This window comes from Acomys minous (genome assembly GCF_964271855.1).
Source record: "Acomys minous genome assembly, chromosome: 16".
Lineage (NCBI taxonomy): Eukaryota > Metazoa > Chordata > Mammalia > Rodentia > Muridae > Acomys > Acomys minous.
This window is the reverse complement of record NC_140498.1, coordinates 93,495,868-93,517,060: the sequence shown is the minus strand read 5'-3', so window position 1 is coordinate 93,517,060 and position 21,193 is coordinate 93,495,868. Positions and strand designations below refer to the sequence as shown.

General features: G+C 52.1%; 2 protein-coding genes across 3 annotated transcripts in view; one reads left to right on the top strand and one right to left on the bottom strand.

The window, feature by feature from the left end:
* Positions 1-2,211, top strand: part of SPPL3 (signal peptide peptidase like 3) — a 73,529-nt gene extending 71,318 nt beyond the window's left edge. For both annotated transcript variants that reach the window (XM_084762216.1, XM_084762217.1), the window contains exon 11: positions 674-2,211. In XM_084762216.1, coding sequence (XP_084618342.1) covers positions 674-745 — 72 coding nt within the window. In that variant the 3' untranslated portion in view covers positions 746-2,211. The remainder of the gene's footprint in view (positions 1-673) is intronic.
* Positions 2,212-14,969: 12,758 nt separating this feature from the next.
* ACADS (acyl-CoA dehydrogenase short chain) lies at positions 14,970-20,405 on the bottom strand. The gene is made up of 9 exons (XM_084764832.1): positions 20,262-20,405; positions 18,645-18,808; positions 17,476-17,625; positions 17,195-17,306; positions 16,705-16,856; positions 16,168-16,476; positions 15,912-16,007; positions 15,686-15,742; positions 14,970-15,609 (listed from the first exon to the last, which is right to left on the bottom strand). Exons 1-9 carry the CDS (start codon positions 20,380-20,382, stop codon positions 15,457-15,459), a joined length of 1,314 nt encoding a protein of 437 aa, XP_084620958.1. The 5' UTR covers positions 20,383-20,405; the 3' UTR covers positions 14,970-15,456.
* Positions 20,406-21,193: the final 788 nt, after the last annotated feature.

The following is a 21,193-nucleotide window of genomic DNA, read 5'->3' as shown; positions in this document are numbered from 1 at the left end:
AATATATACTATTAAAGCAATATACGACTACTGTCCCCCAAATTCCTAATTTAGAGGGTGTTTTTTCTTTTAAAAAATTTTGTTGTTTTTGAGACAGGATCTAATAATGTAGCCCTAGTTAGTCTGGAAGTGGCTGTGTAGATTGGCGTAGTCACAGAGATCCACTTGCCTCTGCCTCCCGAGGGTTTGTGCCATCCTACACAACCCTAAAGATTTGTGTGTGTGTGCCTGTATCAGCCCAAAGAGTGATTTTTTTTTTCCTTTTCATTTTATTTATGTATGTATACAGTATTCTGCCCGCGTGTACACTTCCAGGCCAGAAGAGGGCACCAAATCTCATTATAGATGGTTATGAGCCAGCATGTGATTGCTGGGGATTTGAACTCAGGACCTTTGGAAGAATGGTCAATGCTCTTAACCTCTGAGCCATCTTTCCAGCCCCAAAGAGTGATTTCTTATTGCCTGGGTTTTTAGCCTCTCATTTTACAGCAATTCACAAACATGCCAGGGAGACAGGACTTCCCTCGGAGCTCAGGGTGGGTGTGCAGGTCTCACAGGATGGGCTTCTCTGTGCTCAGGGGCCTGTGCATCAGTGGCAAGTAAGGTTGATGCTCTGTGGCCTTGTGGTAGGAGGACCCTGGAACTCAGCAGTGTCCCTTCCTTCTGTCCCCAGGGTGACTTACGAAGGATGTGGTCTGAGCCATTCCACTCCAAGTCCAGCAGCTCCCGATTCCTGGAGGTATGAAGGACCACGTGGGAAGTGACCAGAGTGCTCTATCGCCTTCTCTCTCACCGCGTGGTTTTGTTTTCTCTAAACGCTGGCCTGGTACTCAGAGGCATGCCTGTTCACGGAACTGCAGTGTGACTGGAGTTTGCGTCTGAGGGAAAGCCTTCGAGGAGGGTGCTGGAGCCCTGCGGAGCCTTCTCCTCCTCGCTCGGAGAGTGGACCCTCCCAGAAGGGACAGGCCCTCCCGGCGCTCTCCTCCTGTTTTCACGGATCTGCACCGACTGTTACCTTGCGGGGAGATGGAGAGCTGACGTAAAACTACAAACAGCAAGGAGTTGTTCTAGAACTTTGAACACTAAAAGGATGAAAAAAATTAGCAAGCCGAAGTTTCTTCAGTTGAACCCTCCAAAACTTTGGGACCAGCGTCCTGTGGGGGACTTCAGAGACTCAGGACAGACTTTCTGTCCATCTTTTCTTCTTTTGGATCTATTAAATATTTTCTGTGGTGTGAAGTGACTTATTAAATCCACAGACACTGAGTGACTTCTTACAACATACACGTAAGAATTTGTTGTAATGACTGTGTCCAACTGTGTTGGCAGTGAGCAAGGACATGGTTTTTTATACATACGTACATACATATATATATATACATATATATACATATACATATACGCGCGCGCGCACATAGGTATCTACGAGTAAACACGACTAACCTGCTAAGATCATGCTGTGTAGCAGATGGGGGCTTGCTGTCGTTTGAGCATGCAGAGCAGTTCACTGGCTTCCTCGCACAAGCTGCCGTCTCCTCACGAGTCACCTGCGGTTGTAAACCATGGAAAGATTGACCTGACAGACGACTCGTGGGTTGAGGGGACCCCTACTTCTTTTGATCAGTGTAGCAAATTAGGGATGAAAAGTTTGAACTTTTTGACCCTTTTCTTTTTACAGGCTTCACCCTCAGTTTTTAGTAACCGCCTCCTGAGCCAGTGCATGTACCATAGCAGCCAGGTATCCTCGTGCACTCCCTGTAAATACATTTTCTATTTTCTATTTTTTTGTATTTTTTTTGACATTTTGTTTCATTGGTGCGCTGTATTTTCCATGCCCCTCACTCCCTTAAAAACAAGGAGAAGGCAACCCTGCCTCTGCTCTTGTGGTTATAGTGATTACCTGTGGTGACAACTGGGCTTTGGGGACAGAGCAGGCTGCTGCTGTGTGACCTCAGAACCACACCCGATCTGTCTGGGCTCTCAGAGCCTGCACAGGCAGTGACTAGTGTCTGCTCCACTGCCGGTATGTGCGGTGTTGGCGTGCTGTTGTCCCCAGGCCCGAGGTCACCACGGCGGAGTTCACAGCTGAGTCCATCAGGTCAACAGAGCAGGACGGCCGCCATCGTGGTGTTGGTTCCTCTGTCATCTTCAAATTCTACTGAAGGGTTTGAAGGTTTGGTTTTTGTCTCTAATAAATGACTCCTTTTTCTAGCTTTTGTCCTGACTTCACTCTTGGTGGTTGCTGCAGAGCGGAGCTCCCACTTAACCTCTCACTGTACCAGAGACTGGTGGGGAAACTGTCCCCAGAGCTGTCACCTGCAGCTCTGCCTCTGTTGTCAGTGTAGAGGCTCCAAGTACACTTGGCATTGGCCAAGGCTGGCAATGGCTGCTCTGCTCAGGGCTGAGTGGAGCGCCTTCCTCAGCCTCCGGGATGCGGGGCCAGGACTGCCTGGCAGGTGTACTTCCAGACAGAGGACTCTGGACTCCTGACTCACTTTGGTCCAGGTTTGTGGAAAAGAAGTCCTACGTGACTTAAGATTAGATTTACACGCCTGTCTTCAGAGCTCTTGACACATTCCCCAAAAGCCTCGGCGGGTGCTGGACCACCTTCCTGTTCGGGAAAGCCGTCAGAGGGGAGGAGGGCTTGTTCTCAGAAGTCTATTCGGCAGGGTCAACAACCTGTGTGTTGGTCTCTCAGTTGTTCATGGCTGTCAGCGTTTCATCCCCAAGCGTGGCCCCTACAGGCCTCCATTAGCCAGGCACTGGAATTAGGGGTGGATACAAGCTGCCGTGTGGGTGCTAAAAGACCCACCCAGGTCCTGTGACTTTAGCTATGGGGCCATCTCTCCATCCTCTTGAGGGAGTTGTGAGTAACTGAAGTAACAGCTGTCAGCCGTGCTAACCGCAGGAGCCAGCTGTGTGCCCTGCTCCTAAGCGCACAGCTTATAGCCTCACCACTGCCTGTTTCTGGCGCAGTTAAGATCTCTCTGGGAATGGCAGGCCCTAATGTCAGGGGAGAGGGGAACAGTCATCTGAAACCTGTAATCTCAAAATAATGGCTACACTATCTAGAGCTTTCCTGGGGTGGCTTTGCATCCAGTCTCCATTTCTTCCCCTCCCTCCCCACCCACCCTGAGAATCCAAGGTCCTTCCTGCCCTGGCAGGACTTGAGTCGTGTGTAGTACTCAGGCTGCCTGGCCCTGGGCGTTGACACAAACCATGCTGGGCATCCTGCAGTCAAGGCAGTGCAGGGGTTCTCTTGAACCCAGCGTGGCAGCCAGCACAATGCACGAGGGGGTCACACAGCAGCTCCACGGTGAGCTCAACAGAGAGCCCATGGCTCACTGTTGATAGTGAGACATCCCCAAGTGCCGCGCAGCTAGATGTGACAGCTAAGAGGGCTGAAGACCGTGGCAGAAGCTGCAGACCCTGATAGATGCAACACTTAATGACCACGGAGAAAGCCGCAGCTCACACCACCTTGACCCTTAACTACAACACAGCTCAGGATTCTTAGTCATTGCCCTCAAGAGTGGATGGCAGCACTGTGTGTGGCACTAAAGCCAGTCACACCAGTGTGCTGTTGCCTTAGGTGTTTAAGTCATAGTAGCTGTGGCAACATATTAAGATCAAAAGACTTCTGGCATGGCCGCTTGGCACGGCAGTCTGTGACTTTAATCAGAGCACTTTGGAGGCAGAGGCAGACCGAACTCTAAATTCACGGCCAGGCGGGTCTGTGACTGAAAGATCACGATTTAGGCCAGCCCAAGCTACAGAGCAAGACCTTGTCTCCAAGATAGACAGTTAGGCCTGGGCTGGTCCTTCCTGCTCAGCGGCTTCCCTGTTTGGTAGACCATGTGAAGCTTGGTGCGGGCTCTCTGGCAGCCGAGGCACTGACACTCAGGTGTTCGGCGTCCCCCGTGGAGACCAGAAGACAGGAGGGAGCTGGTGCCCAGCAGTTCAAACAAAGCTAAGACACAGGCTGGGGAAGTCAGCCAAGTAGTGGGTGGGGGTGCTGTGCCCCGTAAGGAATGAAAGAAGTGGGTGTCCGTGGGGGGTTAAGAGCAGGATGGCTGCCTGCCAGTATACCAGGCTGTGAAGGCCAGGTCCTGTGCCTGGCTCTGGCACCATGCCCATGTGAGAGACACAAAGTGCTGCTCAGGACCACACAGCTAGAAAGTGGGCATGGAACTGGGTCTCTGCCTGAGACCCTCGGGACAGCAGATGGGAGGGAGGAAGCTATCAAACTGGAGAAATGTAATGAGTGGCAAATGACTGCCACCAGTCATCAGTAACAGCTCCCAGAGTCCTTTGCAGTTAGCACCACAGAGGACAGGCCACACCACCAGGATCACAACTGGTGATTAGAAAAAGAATCAAGTCAGGGCCTGTGTCCCCAGCCTTCATACCTCCCACTACTGAATCAGAAAAACCTCCACCCACCAAACTACAGAGAATGCCTTAAACAGTCACATAATGGGCCCAACTCCAGCTCCACGAGCATGCATACCTCTGCCCTTGCAACTGTGCGCGCACGCACACGCACACGCGCGCACACACACACACACGAGGTTAAAATATAAATCTCCAGCCGGACATGGTGGCACACGCCTTTAATCCCAGCACAGAGAAACCTTGTCTTGAAAAAGCAAACAAATAAATAAATAAACTACTTTATGGGTGAACAACTGGCTTCCCAATTATGAAGACAGGCCTCCAGCCAGCCAGGGCCCCAGCACACTTGGTGTCAGTGTCAAGGCTCCTGTTGCCAGTGTGAAGACGCGGCTGCTGCAAAGACGTCGGGAAGAGCTGGCTGATCTTCAGCTTGCCACACAGAGCCTTAAGCACATGAAATGAGAGGGTGTCCCAAGTGGTACTAACAAGGGCTCTAAGTCTGACATGATGCAGGAGCCCGACCTCACGCCCTCACGACCCTCCTGAAAATGACAACTTTTAAGTCCCAGAATACATTCTCATATATAAAAATTAATAGGGGAAGAGGGGAGAGAGATCAGAATCACTAAAAAAATAAATAAAATATCTTAGAAAGGGGAGCCGGGCGTGGTGGCGCACGCCTTTAATCCCAGCACTTGGGAGGCAGAGGCAGGCGGATCGCTGTGAGTTTGAGGCCAGCCTGGTCTACAGAGTGAGTCCAGGACAGCCAAGGCTACACAGAGAAACCCTGTCTCGAAAAACAAAACAAAACAAAACAAAACAAAAAACAGCACCTACAGTTAGCTGCTGGGCCATCACAGAGGGGTTAAGCCTTGAGTTAAACCAAATTAAATGCTAGTGTGTGCATATGTGTATGTGTGTGTGTGTGTGTGTGTGTGTGTGTGTGTGTGTGTGTGTATGCGCCACAGCACGTGTGGCAATTGGAGACAGCATTCCTGAGGCTCTTCCTGCCCTCTCCTTGCTGAGGCAGGGTGGTCCCTGCTTCTACCACAGTGTTAACCTCGCTGGCCCAGTACTAAAAGGCAGTTTGTACAAAGTGAAGAGCGCATGTGTCTCTTGTTTATGTATGTATACTAACTGCTGTGTTTGTGGGGACCAGAATGGATGCTGCTTTTTGTTTGGTTAGGTTTGGTTTCCTGGGACAAGGCTTCTCTGCATTCGTAGCCCTGGCTGTCCTAGACTCACTTTGTAGACCATCCTGATTCAAACTCAAAAAGAGCTGTTTGCCTCTGCCTCCCAAGTGCTGCCACCATGTCCAGCAGGGGGCGCTGTTTTACTTTCTGAAACAGATATCCATGCGTTGCCCAGGCTGCTCTCCTGGACATAGCGGATCAATCCCCCAGTCTCCAACCTCTGAGCAGCGAGGACAGCAGGCGTGGGCCCTCATACCTAGCACCAGTCAAGCCTTTTTTTATTTTTTATTTTTTGGTTTTTCGAGACAGGGTCTCTCTGTGTAGCCTTGGCTGTCCTGGACTCGCTTTGTAGACCACGCTGGCCTCGAACTCACAGTGATCCGCCTGCCTCTGCCTCCCGAGTGCTGGGATTAAAGGCGTGCGCCACCACTTCCGGCTCTTTTTTTATTTTTTATTTTTATACACCTGGTATCGCTTTGCAGCCCTGGCTGGCGTCAAGCTCACAAAGATCCACCTGCCTCTGCTTCCTAAGTGTTGGGATGGAAGGTATGTGCCATCACACCTGGCAACATTCAAGACTGAAAGCAGCTATTATAACTACATTAAAAGATTCAAAGGAGGGCTGGAGAAATGGCTCAGAGGTTAAGAGCACTGACTGCTCCCCCAGAGGTCCTAAATTCAATTCCCAGAAACCACATGGTGGCTCACAACCATCTATAATGTAATCTAATGCCCTCTTCTGGCCGGCAGATAATGCATGGAGGCAGAACACTGTATACATAGTAAATAAACAAGTAAATAAATCTTTAAAAAAGGAAGATTCAAAGGAAAAGACACAACAAATGAACAAATACCAGCCAGGCCTGGTGGTGCACACCTTTAATCCCAGCACTTGGGAGGCAGAGGCAGGTGGATCGCTGTGAGTTCAAGGCCAGCCTGGTCTACAAAGTGAGTCCAGGACAGCCAAGGCTACACAGAGAGACCCTGTCTCGAAAAAAAAGTTAACAAATAAAAACTGTCAGTGAAAAAGTAATCGAGTCTGGAGAGGTGGCTGAGCGGTGGAGAGCACTGGCTGCTCTTTTTTTTTTTTTTTTTTTTTTTTTTTTTGGTTTTTCGAGACAGAGTCTCTCTGTGTAGCCTTGGCTGTCCTGGACTCACTTTGTAGACCAGGCTGGCCTCGAACTCACAGCGATCCGCCTGCCTCTGCCTCCCGAGTGCTGGGATTAAAGGCGTGCGCCACCACGCCCGGCGCACTGGCTGCTCTTACAGAGAAGACCCAGGCTTGAGTCCCAGCCCCCACACATTTCTAACTCTAGTTCAGGGGATTTGCTGCCCTCTCTGGACTAAACGTGTACATGAAGGCAGAGTGCTGTGTACATAAAAATAAATAAATAAATAAAAATTTTAAGTAAATGAATACAGTAACAACAGAATCAAATGAGCAGTCCTGGTGTCTGGGTGATCCCCAGAGCCCAGCAAAACTGAATTTCCAAGCCCTGCACACTAGAGTAGGGCTCAGTTTCTACCTCGTGTTTACCCAGGAGGCAGGTTGGTCTGGACAGTGGATTCTAGGCAAGCCATGACTACACAGTGACGCCCTGTCTGAAATTGTTTTTAAAGTTTCATATATATAAACAAACAAACAAAAGCCTAGAAGGTCCCAAGCCTGCCAGAGCGTAGGTGGGTGCAGCACCCTCCCTAACACCCCCATGAATAGGTGGCCACAGCCTCCACTGCCTGCCTCCTGTATCCCCGAGCAGCAGGCAGAGGTCTCCCAAATGCCCCCGAGGCTGCAGCTCAGCTCCGGTCCCACTGTGCACGTGTCTGGCTTGAACTGCCCAGCTCTGTCCCTCATGTGGACCCATCCTGCACCTTCCCGAGTGCCTCAGCCCTGGAGCCCTGGGACCTCACTCAAAAACTCTCTAGCCAGGTTTGCTGATTTTCATCACCATGGCAGTGACCTTAGGAAAAGAGTCAAGAAGCCTAGCAAGTCCCAGATGAAAAAAAAGTCGCCTCATACTTGGGAAACAGACAGGAGCAGCTTTCTCTGAGGACTGGCCTGACGGAGCAGAAGCTGCCCAAATGGAACATGGGCAAGTGTTTATGGGCATAACAGCCACCCTATCAATAGCCAGCATTAATTAGTATTAATTAATTAATTAGAATAATTAATTCATTTAACATAAGCCTTAATAATTATATGAATCAATATTAAATATTATTAATTCCACATCACACCAGTATATAAATAGAATATATTACCAAGGCAAGTGGCGGCGGCGCACACCTTTAATCTCTGCACTCGGGAGGCAGAGGCAGGCGGATCTCTGAATTCGAAGCCAGCCTGGTCTAAGGAGCGAGCCCCATGATAGCCAGGGCTACACACAGAAACCCTGTCTCGAAATCCTTCCCTAATTATAGAGATAACTGGGGCTGGAGAGATGGCTCAGAGGTTAAGAGCACTGTCTGTTCTTCCGAAGGTCCTGAGTTCAATTCCCAGCAACCACCTGGTGGCTCGCAACCATCTGTAATGAGATTTGGTGCACTATTTTGGCGTGCAGGCACACATGGGGGCAGAATGCTGTATAAATAATAGATAAATAAATAAATCTTTAAAAAATTATAGAGATAATTATATATCAACATACATTCCTTTTATATATAACCTGTGTGCATATATATACATATAATAAAGGGGAAAGAAAAAAACCACACTTAAGTACTTCAGAAGCGTGGAAACTGAAAATAGAAACCCTCGAGAGCAGCAGAGGGCTGAGCAGACACTCAGAACCTGTTGCATGAGGCCTGGTGCTGGAAACCAGGCTGCTGTATAAAGCTAAGCGTGGCATGCATCTGGCCCCCAGCACAGGGTAGCAACAGAGACAGGAGGACCACGGCTTCCTGGCTCCTGGTCCACTGACAGACCTTGTCTCAAGTGAGCCAGCAGCAGCGATCTGATTCTATACAAAGGAACACAAAAGCACATTGAAGAAAAGGTGGCCTCTTTGGCAAGTGATGCTGGGAACACTAGCTCTCCACATGCAAACCAACCAACCAACCAATCAGTCAGTTTCTCTCTAAATCAACTCAGGCTGGACCAAATGCATCTTGTTTTTTGAGACAGAGTCTTACTATGTGGCTCTGGCTGTCCTGGAACATGCTCTGTAGACCAGACTGGCAGCAAACTCACAGAGATCCACCTGCTTCTGTCTCCCCCCCACACAGGGCTGGGATTAAAGGACCTCCTGGCTGCCCCCCCCCAGACAGGGTTTCTCTGTGTAGCCTTGACTGTCCTGGACTCGCTTTGTAGACCAGGCTAGCCTGGAACTCACAACAATTTGCCTGCTTCTGCCTCCCAAGTGCTGGGATTAAAGACCTGTGCTGCCACCACCCGGCCAGTTTTGTTTGTTTGTTTTTTGATTTTTAAGGCAAGGTTTCTCTGTGTAGCCTTGGCTGTCCTAGACTCCCTTTCTAGACCAGGCTGACCTCAAACTCACAGCAATCTGTCTGCCTCTGCCTCCCAAGTGTTGGGATTAAAGGTGTGCGCCACCACACCCAGCCCTTTTCTTTTCTTTTTTTCCTTCTTTTTTTCTGTTTTTGAGACAAGGTCTCTCTGTGTAGCCCTGGCTGGCCCGTGCAGTCTAGGCTGGTTTCAAACACCTGCCCATCTCCACCTCCCAAGCTCTGGGGTCCCAGGCGTGCACTACTATCCTGGTTGATGATCAAAGATCTCAGTGTCATACTGAGGCTGGAGAGCAGGGCCTGGTGGCACACGCTTGAAACCCTGTCTCGAAAACCCAAAAAGGGGGGGGGGGCTGGAGAGATGGCTCAGCAGATAAGAGCACAGTCTGTTCTTCCAGAGGCCCTGAGTTCAATCCCCAGCAACCACATGGTGGCTCACAACCATCTATAATGTGACCTAATGAGCACCGTATACATAATAAATAAATCTTTAAAATAAAATAAAATAAAAAATAAAAGCAGATGTACAAATAAACCAATAATTACAGGAAGAGACACATGTCCTCAGGCACTGTGGAACTGCAGATGCAAACCGCAGAGGTCTCACCTCACCCTGTCAGAGAAGTCAACCAAGAAAATCTACAACTGCTGGACATGGCCTGTCACCCCAGCTGCTCAGGAGGCTGGGCAGAAGGAGAGCACACTAAAGGCATGTGACACAGGGAATTCAAGGCCAGGCTGGGGAGACAGCTCAGCCAGCAGAGTGCTTGCGGGACAAGCATGAGATGCAGGGTTTCATCCCCAGCCCCATTAAAGCCTGGAGGGCGCATGTCTGTGAGGGGAGGGCTGACTGGCTGGGAAAGGCGGAGCCCAGCACTCACTGGCTGGCCAGCCCTGGTCGGCAGCAAGCCCAGGTCCCAGTAAGAGACCTGACTCAAGAAAACAGCATCTGGGGGCTGGAGAGATGGCTCAGTGGTTAAGAGCACTGTCTGCTCTTCCAAAGGACCCGGGTTCAATTCTCAGCCACCACATGGCAGCTCACAACTGTCTGTAATACCAGTTCCAATGGCAACACCCTCACACTAAAATAAAATTAAATAAATTATTAAGAAAAAGAAAGAAAGAAGAAAAAGAAAATAGCATCTGGCTTGGTGGCGCACGCCTTTAACCCCAGCACTCGGGAGGCAGAGGCAGGCAGATCGCTGTGAGTTTGAGGCCAGCCTGGTCTACAAAGGTAGTCGAGGACAGCCAGGATTACACAGAGAAACCCTGTCTCAAAAAACCAAACCAAACCAAACAAAAAAACAAAACCAAAATGCTGGTGTGCCCACTCCACTCCTTGGCATGACACGGAAGGACTGAGAAGCAGCTGACACCAGCGTGCCTGCTTAGCCTTAGCCATGTTTGTGGCAGCACTGCTCAGGACAGAAAGGTGTGAATTCAGGCTAGATACCCATCGGCAAAGGGGACACGAAAGCCTGGTGTTCCTACGCAGGGCATTTTGCACAGGCATAAAAGAATGAAATCACAGCAAGACAGTGGTGGCGCACTCAGGGGCAGAGGCAGGCAGGAAGATCTCTGAGTTGAAGTCCAGCCTGCTCTACAGAGTGAGTTCCAGGACAGCCAGGGCTACACAGTGAGACACCCCCCGCCCCCCCCCCCAAAAAAAAGGAATGAAACAGCACCGTCTGCAGGGAAGTGGCTAGAAGTGAAGATTGTCCTGTCACTGTAACCGGACACTGAGAGAGTCACATGCCAGGTTGGGTTGATAGCTCAGTGGTAAAGTTCCTGCCTGGTGTGGGCTGAGCTGTGGATTCGGTCCCCTGTACCTCAAACACACGGAGGAGCCAGCAAGTGCTTTGGTGGGTAAAGGTGCTTGCTGTCTGGCCTGATTTCAAAAGTGAAAAACTGAATAACTCAAGTTCTCCTCTGATCTCCATGCTGTGCCACACACATGCCCACCCTCTCTCCCTCCCCTTTCCCCTCGCCACACACACTTAATTTTTTTTTTCAACACAGGGTTTCTCTGTGTAGCTCTGACTGTCCTGGACTCGCTTTGTAGACCAGGCTGGCCTCAAACTCACAGCGATCCGCCTGCCTCTGCCTCCCAAGTGCTGGGATTAAAGGTGTGCACCACCACCCAGCAAAAAAAATTGTTTTAATTATTAAAATATGATGGCTGAGCCAGGCGCGGTGGTACATGCCTGTAATCCCAGCACTTTGGGAGGCAGAGGTAGGTGGATCATACACACACACACACACACACACACACACAGAGAGAGAGAGAGAGAGAGAGAGAGAGAGAGAGAGAAAGAGAGAGAACTCTCAAGAACAGCTGGTCAAAGGTCTCAGCTGCAGCTACACTCCAGCCAAGGGCCTGATGTCTCCCCATCTTGGGGACTGTGAACTGAAAAGACAAGTTAACTGTCCCCAAATGCGGCACAGATCAGGCCTGAGACGCTGAGGGAGGAGAAGGTGGAGAAAGCGACTCTGGAATTCAGCTGGAAGAACCTGGTGCCCAGGTCAGGGTCCTAGGTCAATCCTCCGACCTGTGACCCCTACGGCCACACCCCTGCATCATCCGTTTTCCTGAACATTCATGTCTGCAGCTGAGGGATTCCGTCAGCCTTTGCTGGCCGAGGGATTGTAGACAAGTGTCCGAGAGCTTGTGTTCTATTCAGCGCTCTGTTGTGCTCAGCACATGGCGGTAGTTCTGCTGGTGTGAATGCCTCAAGAATTCTGTGGGTCACCCATACCATGAGGATTCACACCAGCAGACAAAGTGCCCCAGAGCTTCCTACAGCCCCATGTAAAACATTAAAAAAAAATGAGCCAGGCGAGGTGGCACACGCCTTTCATCCCAGCACTTAGGATCGCTGTGAGTTCGAGGCCAGCCTGGTCTACAAAAGCGAGTCTAGGACAGCCAAGGCTACACAGAGAAACCCTGTCTCGAAAAACAAAAACAAACAAACAACAAAAAAAAACCATAAAAAAATAACAGTCTGGGGCTGGAGAGATGGCTCAGTGGTAAAGAGCACGGATTGTTCTTCCAGAGGTCCTGAGTTCAATTCCCAGCAACCACATGGTGGCTCACAACCATCTATAATGTGATCTGATGCACACTGTATAAAGAATAAATAAATCTTTAAAAAAAAAAAAACAATCCGTTTCAAACATGCCTGAGTCAGCTGCAGTCCAGCCACAGTTGCAGAGGATGCACTAGGCCCCTGGCTAGCGCCACCCCCAGACTAAAGCAAAAAAATTAGTCACAGCCGAGTTTGCCTAGTGACCCGAGGATGTGACAAACGCCATGTGCCATGTGCATGAAAAGCTTGAAATAAGCAGGATGTGAAAGGCAGAGCTTTTTTATTTATTTATTTATTTACTTATCAAGACAAAGTTTCTCTGTGTAGCCTTGGCTGTCCTGGAACTGACTCTATAGACCAGGCTGGCCTTGAACTCACAGAGATCCCCCTGCCTCTGCCTCCCAAGTGCTGGAACTGAAGCATGCCTGCAGACAGGGCATTCATACACAAATGAATAAATACATTAAAACAAAAACCTCTTCAGCGACTCAGTGCTGTGACCAAGCCCGATTTCATGTCTGGGAGTTGTCACATCACAAGTTCAAGGCCATCATTAGCTATACAGTGACTACAAGGCCGACCTGGGATACATGAAACCCTGTCTCCAAAAAAAAAAGATGATAAAAAAACAACTTTGGAGTTAAACATATTCCCTCATAACCAGAGAAAAAGAGAAACAGAACTGAGCCAGAGTGGTGGTTCAGACCTGTGGTTCCTGCCCTTGGAAAACTGAACCAGGAGACTAACCCTGAGTTCAAAATCAGCCTGCGTGAGAGCTCGACCTTGTCTCCAAATAAGTATAAACCTGGAGGGAGGGAAGGAGGGAGGGACCGTGACCTGAGGGTTGGCCAGAGCCATCAGATCCTGAAGTCTCAGGTGGTGGGGTTCCAGGACCCAAACTCAGCTCTTCTGAAGAGCAGCGTGCACGTGAGCTTCCTCCCTCTGAATAATCACCTTTCATGCCAGCTCTTAGGGGGCAGAGGCAGGCGGATCTCTATGAGTTCGAGGCCAGCCTGGTCTACAGAGTGAGTCCAGGACAGCCAGGGCTACACAGAGAAACCATGTCTCGAAAAACAACCACCAAAAACCCAAACAAATAACAAAAAAAAGGCAAAGGCAAAACAAAACCCACCAATGTGACAAAAGCCAAACTGCAGCTGATGTCCCTTTGACTGTGAAGCCAAACCCAATGCCCTGTGCCAGGCCAGTAGCACCATGTGACACTGAGACAACTGGCCAACTTGAGTGGCATTCCAGGCTCCTGGAGGTTAAGTTTTACAACTTGCAACTATCCTTAGGACACACACCTGCTGGAGAACGCACACGTGGCGATCCAGGTGTCTGCAACTGAACTCAGGTTCAAACGCACCCAAGGGTAGAGTTGGAATGCCAAAGCCACCACCTAGAAGGGTGGCAGTCTCTGACCTCATGGCCCCTTGGCACACCCCAGTGTGCGGACCAGAGCTTGGCTTAACGCCCATGGGAAGTGACCCGCAGTAGCCTCCTAGGCTGCCCTGCACCTGAGGTTGGGCACTCGGCCCTCAGATGCAGAACCCATGTGGGGCATGGCCACAGCCGACCCGTTTCCCTTCCCGACGGAAGCCAGTCAGGGCTAGGAAGCTAGGAGGCCATGGAACATTCTGAACTGTTCCTGGCTCACAGGGTCCCCACTTGAGGGTGTGACTCAGAGTGGCAGCCACCTGCCTCCAAGGTAGGATGAGCTAGCGTGGACCCATTGCCCTCTGCACGGCTTGCACAGAAGAGGCAGAGTCGGGGGACCTAGAGACAGTGGGGCGCTCACCTGGACCAGGAAGACCAGCGTCTGCAGGCTGTGGAGGCCTCCTCCGTCCTCAAGCGCACTGGAAGGGAGACTCCCGGCCCCAGGTGGAGGCTCTGACTCCCTAACGAGTCTCCTTTACTAGGCCTTTACGAGGGACTCACTAAAGGCCTGTACCTCCCTACAACCTGACTACCCTAAATAGGAGGGGAAGGAGATTAGGGAAAACAAGGATGGAACCTTCTGGGGGTTAGTTCCATGGGGCAAATCCTCCTGGCATAATTCTCAGGAGTCTAGCAGATCCACACCATGGGCTGGAGAGACGGCTCAGAGGTTAAGAGCACAGGCTGCTCTGCCAAAGGTCCTGAGTTCAATTCCCAGTAACCACACGGTGGCTCACAACCATCTTTAGTGAGATCTGGTGCCCTCTTCTGGCATGCAGACAGAATAATAAATAATTTTTTTTTTAATCTTTTTTTAAAAAAAGCCACACCATCCGTGGACCAAACTTGGAGGTCTTCCTGGCACTGGGCACCGCCCCCGGCAGACTCTCTCCCTCTGGTCCCCTCCTCCCATCGATGGTCCCTAGACAATACAACAGCCCGTGGGAGTCGCCTGCCTATCTTCTGTCTTGGGCTGACACTTCTTCCTCTGATGTTTACCAGTTTGTAGAGACAAAGTCTCAGTGGGGTAGCATCCCAAGACTGTTTCCACCTTGGGCCCAGACTAAGGCAAGGTTACATGCTCTTCACACACAGGTGTGCCTCCTTGCCCAGGAAGCCAGCTCGTGCCTGCCCCGCCCCCACGCAGGGAGCCCACCTGAGCAGGGAATGGCACAATCACAGCCTTAACTCCCACGGTGAAGCTCACACTGCCCCTGTCCCTTAAGGGCACAGCAGTCGCACCCAACAGCTCCTGTCGCCCCTACCCTGCCCACTTGCTCAACTGGAGCCTGGGACAAGCCCTCCAGAGCTGCAGTCCCAGGACCCCGGCCTCCCTGCTGCCTGCTCACCCACCCACCCAAGCTCTGGTCTAAAGACATAGTGAAGACAGACACAGGGGCACAGGTGTGCTTTATTGGCCACAGGCAGCAGAACACACACCTGCACTCAGCTGACCTCTAGCCAGGGCCCATGGCCCAGCCCCCAGCCCTCCCAAGACAACCCCGGGGACTCAAACACTGAAACGCCTGCCGCTGAGGCCTTTTGGGCCACCCTCTCCTGACCCCTGCCCTGTCCCTTCTGTTCCTGCCACTGAACAGCAGGGCTCATGGGAAATGGGGGCTGCAGGGTCACTCAGGCCCCCAGCAGGCAGCTCAAATGACCAGAGAGGGCACCGTTGTGGCTTGTGAAGAGGTAGCCTTGCTCGGCTCTGAGTGGACAACTAATTTCTTCGAGGTCGCAGGTCACAGTAGCTGACCTTCCCTGTCCCTGAGACAGATTTCCCCCAGTCTGACTGGGAGGACACAGTGAAGAGCCTAGCGGGCAGAACGAGGCAGGTCCCTGTAGGGGCTGATCAGGCCATGCCGGAAGGGAGGGCGGGCTCAGCCCTGGTAGCTCCGCAGCAGATGCCCGGCAATCACCAGTCTCTGGATTTCGCTGGTGCCTTCGTAGATCTCGGTGATGCGGGCGTCTCGGTAGTAGCGCTCGGCTGGCATCTCGGTCACGTACCCCATGCCACCCAGGATCTGGATGGCCTAAGAGGGGAAACAGGCAGTGGCAGGGAGAAGTCTGCACGGGGTGGAGAGGGCAGGCCGCAGGTTCGGGGCTCACCTGGTGGCTAATGGCGGTTGCAGCTTCTGAGGCAGCCAGCTTGGCCATAGCTGATTCCTACCCACCAGGAATGGCCGTCAGCATCTTCCCTTTCAGAGGGACCCCAGCCAGCTCAACACCCTCTGTGAGCAGTAGGCGTGGCTTTCCCCACAGTACAGCACAGTCCTGTGGTGCCCCTTCCCGCCTCAGGGCGTGCCTGGGGACCCCCCTCCCTTCCCACAGGCACCTTGGTGAAAGGCTTCTTATTGTCCTTCAACATGGCAGCGCGCCAGGTCAGCAGGCGGGCACTCTCCAGGGCCAGGGCCATGTCCGCCAGCTTGAACTGCAACGATCCGGCCCCACCCATCACCTGGAACTCCCTCTCCCAGTGGTCAGGGAAGGGGTGGGAGAGGTCGGGGTGGGTGTGGCAGGGGTGAGGTGATGGCGTGAAAAGGCAAGGCTTGTTCCCTCAGCCCCGGGGGCCCCATCCTCCAACGCCCTACCTGGATGTTCTGGAGCTTGGTGAGAGGCGCCCCAAAGGCATTGCGGCTCTCGGCATATTTCACAGCACAATCCAGCGAGGCCTGGGCGATGCCCAGGGCCTGGGAGGCGATGCCAATGCGGCCCATGTCCAGGGTTTGCATGGCTATTTTGAAGCCCATCCCCGGCTCCCCCAGCAGGTTCTCCTTGGGGATGCGACAGTCCTCAAAGATGAGGTTGGCTGTGGACGAGGCCCGGATGCCCAGCTTGTCTTCCTTCTTGCCCAGCGTGAGCCCAGGAGTTGGCATGGGAACCAGGAAGGCACTGATGCCCTGGAAGGCCCCCGCCCCAAAGTTAGAATGACTCCCCAGTCACCTGAGCCCTCTGCTGGCTTTGGAGAGGTGCCAACTCCAGTGGGGAAAGAGAGACAGCCCTCCCCGCCCACCCCCCAGCCCATCCTCCCAACCCCCCACCTCCCCCCACCGCCCCACCCCCATCAGCCCCAACAGAAGTAGCTCCAGCAGATCCCAGAGTTCCAACCTAGAAATCGCAGGGCCCACCTTGTTCTGCCGGGACTTGTCTGTGCTGGCAAACACCACGGTGGCCGAAGCCTCCCAGGAGTTGGTGATCCAGGCCTTGGTGCCGTTGAGGACCCATGAGTCACCCTCTTCCCGGGCTGTGGTGGAGGCGGCTCCTGCATCGCTGCCGTTCCCTGCCAGGGACACAGCCTCAGGACCCAGGGCATGCACCCCTCAAGGCGCAGGGCGGCTAGCTTGGAGCCCTGGCTTCCAGGCCCACAGACCCTGTGACCAAGCTCTAAAGCTGGGGCCTTGTTCCCAAACCTTTAAAGGACACAGGGATCCGAACAGGCAGGAGACATCTTCAAGCCAAACCTTCCCTCACCCCAAGTGGGCAGCGGGTCTCTTGGTGTGTCCCGTGGTCCAGGACTCGCAGAACAGCAGGTCCCAGGCCTGCCTCTCCCTCTGGGGGCCCCTGGCTTCTGCCTGTCACCCTGATTCTGAGCAAAGGAGACAGGGCAGGTGCAGGTACCTGGTTCACTGAGGGCAAAACAGCCGATTTTGTCACCGTTGGTGAAAGGGGAGATCCACTGCTGTTTCTGCTCAGGGGATCCAAACTTCAGGATGGGCCCCAAGTAGAGAGACTGGCGGGGACAGTGGAGAGCAGCTGGAGGCCACCCCAAAGCTTCCTCTCTCCAGAGGCTCTCCCAGGGGATGAGGCCAGGAGCCCAGGCTGGCAGTGCTTGGCCACAGAGACCCATGGCGAGGGTCCATACCTACCCCAACTGCGTCCCAGGACCCAGAGAAACTCACGTTGTTGACGCTCATGATGACGCCAGTGGAGGCACAGCCACGGCTGATCTCCTCCAGAGCAATGGAGTAGGCCAAGTAATCCAGGCTCGCACCCCCGAACTCCTCAGGCACATCCATGGCCAGCAGCCCCAGCTCCCCCATCTTCTTCACCTGTGGGGGTTGGGGGATGATGACGTCATCACGTCAGGGGCAGCGAGCCTAATCTCCCCAACGGCCCAGACCCTTAAGAAAGGGCTGAGCGTGCCAGGCACCTGCAAGACCCGGGACTCTAAACCACTACCCCAAACAAAATAACCATCTCAAGGCTAAGAACTTTTTTTTTTTAATTTATTGTATTATTTATACAGTATTCTGCCCGCATGTGCATCTGCCTGCCACAAGAAGGCATCAGATCTCATTACAGATGGTCGTGAGCCACCATGTGGTTGCTGGGGACTGGATTCAAGGCCTTTGGAAGAGCAGTCAGTGCTCTTAGCCTCTGAGCCAGCTCTCCAACCCCCGGGCTAAGAACTCTTAAGCTTGCTGGAAACACTGGCATCATAAACTCATATTCACTTCTCTCCTCTTGTTAGTTTAGGCATAAAAAGACTGAAGTCCAATCTGGTTGTGAAACAGCCAAAAGGCACAGACTGGAGCCAGCCTTCTCCGAAACTGGCTCACCTTCCTCAGGGCGGCTGCTCCTTGGCCCTTCTGTAATCTTGCTGTTATATATATATGTGTATATTGTGTATAATATATTACATATAATGCTATATATTACTACATAAAACCATGCCTCAGCAAAAGCTCAGGAAATGTCTACGCTTTGGGACCTGCAGAGGTGGCTCAGAAGTCTGTCTCTGACTCCTCAACCATGACCCAGTAGCTGTTGGGCAAAGAATGTCACATCTGGCCTTGGGTTCCTCAACATTAACTTGACCTAATGAAGAAACGGGCTGTGCTGTTTCGAAGAGGACAGCCAAGGCTACACAGAGAAACCCTGTCTCAAAGGAAAAAAAAAAAAAAAGAGCACCGCCTGGCCATATGCACTAAATTAATAAATCTTTGTAATAATTTTACAGATCTTGGCTAGAGGTCGATGTTGAACCAAGCAAACCTGAGCATGTTCTGCGCCTCCCACCCGAGGTCTCGGTGCCTCTGGCCACTGCGGCCTCTGCTGCTGCTCTCACCTGAGCTGTAGGGAAGCGGTGTTCCTTGTCCAGCTGGGCTGCAATGGGGACCAGCTCCTTCTCAGCAAAGTCACGGCATGTCTGACGCAGCATCTGGTGTGTCTCGGGCAGTTCCGCAGACTGGTAAACGGTATGTACCCTTCGCCAGTCACGAGCACGGAGAGCTGTCAGAGAAGGGCCGAGTAAGGAAGAGATCTTTTTTTTTTTTAAAGGAATTATTTATTTATTATTATGTATACACTGCTCTGCCTGCAATATACACCTGCAGGCCAAACGAAGGCATCAGATCACATTACAGATGGTTGTGAGCCACCATGTGGTTGCTGGGAATTGAACTCAGGACCTCTGGAAGAGCAGTCAGTGCTCTTAACCTCTGAGCCATCTCTCCAGCCCTCAGGAAGGGATCTTAAGACTTTCCTTTTATGTGTCCGTGTATCTGTGTTTATGTATGTGCTCATGCATGTATGTGCCCACGGAGGCCAGAAGAGGGCGTCAGATCCCCTGGACCTGGAGTTACAGGTGGTTCTGAGGGGATCTGAACTCAGGTCTCTGCAAGAACCGCCTGGAGTTCCGGCTAGCCTGTGCCGTAGGTCAAGACTCCACCTCAGGGTCTGGAGTGAGGGCTCAACAGTCAAGAGCACTTGCTGCTCTGTCCGAGGAACTGAGTGTAGTTCCCTCCACCCACGGGGTGGCTTACAACTGTCTGAAACTAAAGTTCCAAGGATCCAGCTCACCGTTCTAGCCTCTGTGACTATGTGGACATGGTGCACTTACTACATGCAAAAACTCATACACATAGCCGGGCGGTGGTGACGGTGCACGCCTTTTATCCCAGCACTCGGGAGGCAGAGGCAGGCGGATTGCTGTGAGTTCGAGGCCAGCCTGGTCTACAAAGTAAGTCCAGGACAGTCAAGGATACACAGAGAAACCCTGTCTCAAAAAGCAAAACAAACCCAAAAACTCATATACATAAACTTTTAAGAAAAAAATGAAGCACCACTCCCCACCCACAACCACATCTCAAAGGGGGGAGGGTAAAAAAACTCAAAAAAACTTTTTACTGATACAATACCAATAGGGCTGTTACTGAAAAGCCCAGGTTAACTGGACGCTTGCTAAACACTCCAATCCTCAGTATAATCCCAATCTCAACACCTCAGGAAAGGGTTTTAACTTTCACTGGGCCTGGATTTCTATAAAATGTGGACAACAGCAGCACTCAGCTCCCTGGGGCAGGAGGATTAAAGAAGTACTAATGGCTAATTTAGCACCTCAGGGCTGCTACAGAAAACAAAACAGCAGGTAAAGTAACTATCTGCTAACGTTATGGAAACACCCATTACTAGGTGCCAGCCCCTATGATTTTATATGCATCCTATGATTTAATACGACTCTGAGGATATAAACAGTTCACACTTGGACCCCTTGAGGCTGAGCTTCACGACCAAGGTCACAGGTCGAGCTGCGTGCGCCCCGCACGGGCCAGAGGCTACCGAACTAGGGCAAAGGCCGCGGGGATGCGGGTGCTGCCCGCTCGTCCATCCGCGGCCACAGCAGGACGGGCCGCCAGGATCCCCACCGTGTGACCGGCCCCGGGGGCGCCGCGGGCGCACTCACCTCTACGGAGTGGGCCACGGGCCCGGGCGAGCAGCGTTGCGGCCATGGACATGAACCTCCGGGGCCTCTGCTGGCAGCTCTGGAGTTCCGGCGGGCTGGGGCAGCCTTGGGCCACGCCCATCTGGCTGCAGGGGCGGGGCCGGCGCAGTCACGGACACGCCCACCGCGCTGCAGGGGCGGGGCCGGCGCAGAGTTTGGGAAGTTAATCCAGAAAGTACAAAGTCTGTCAGCTCCCTTTCCTGTCCTCGTCTTTAGTAAGGCCGCTGGCGACACAGAGGCATTAAAAAAATAAAAATAAAAAAGCAATCAACCCTTGATTTAAAACCCTCGGTCCGCGAACCCATCCCCTAAACACATACGCAGGTCAAGCCTGTAATTCTAGCGACCCCTGAGCCTGAGGCAGGAGGATTGTGAATTCAAGGTCTCCCTGTATTACAAAGTAAATTCAAGGCCAGCTTGGGCAACTTTGTGGTATCTTCAAAATAAAAGTATAAAGAGCGCGTGGGGACTGCAGCTCGGTGGTAGCGCCCTTATGTAGCAGGCAAGGCACTGGGGTCAGTATTAGGGAGAGAAGAAAAGAGAGCGTGCCTACCCCTGCCCACGCACTTCTGCACCATGGCAGCAGATTCCCTGGCTCCCTGGCGTCTCACCAAGGCTGTCCTAGTCCTCGGACTTTTCATCTATCCCTTTATTTACATTTTGTTTCTGGGAACTTAAATTTTTGTTTGTTTTTTCTTTTTCGAGACAGGGTTTCTCTGTGCAGCCTTGGCTGTCCTGGGCTTGCTTTGTAGACCAGGCTGGCCTCGAACTCACAGCGATCCACCTGCCTGTGGAGTGCTGGAATTAAAGGCGTGCGCCACCACCCCTGGCTGCTCCTGGGAAACGTTTACTGTTGCTCTCTCCCACCAGTCCTGGGGATTGCAAGGAGGGCT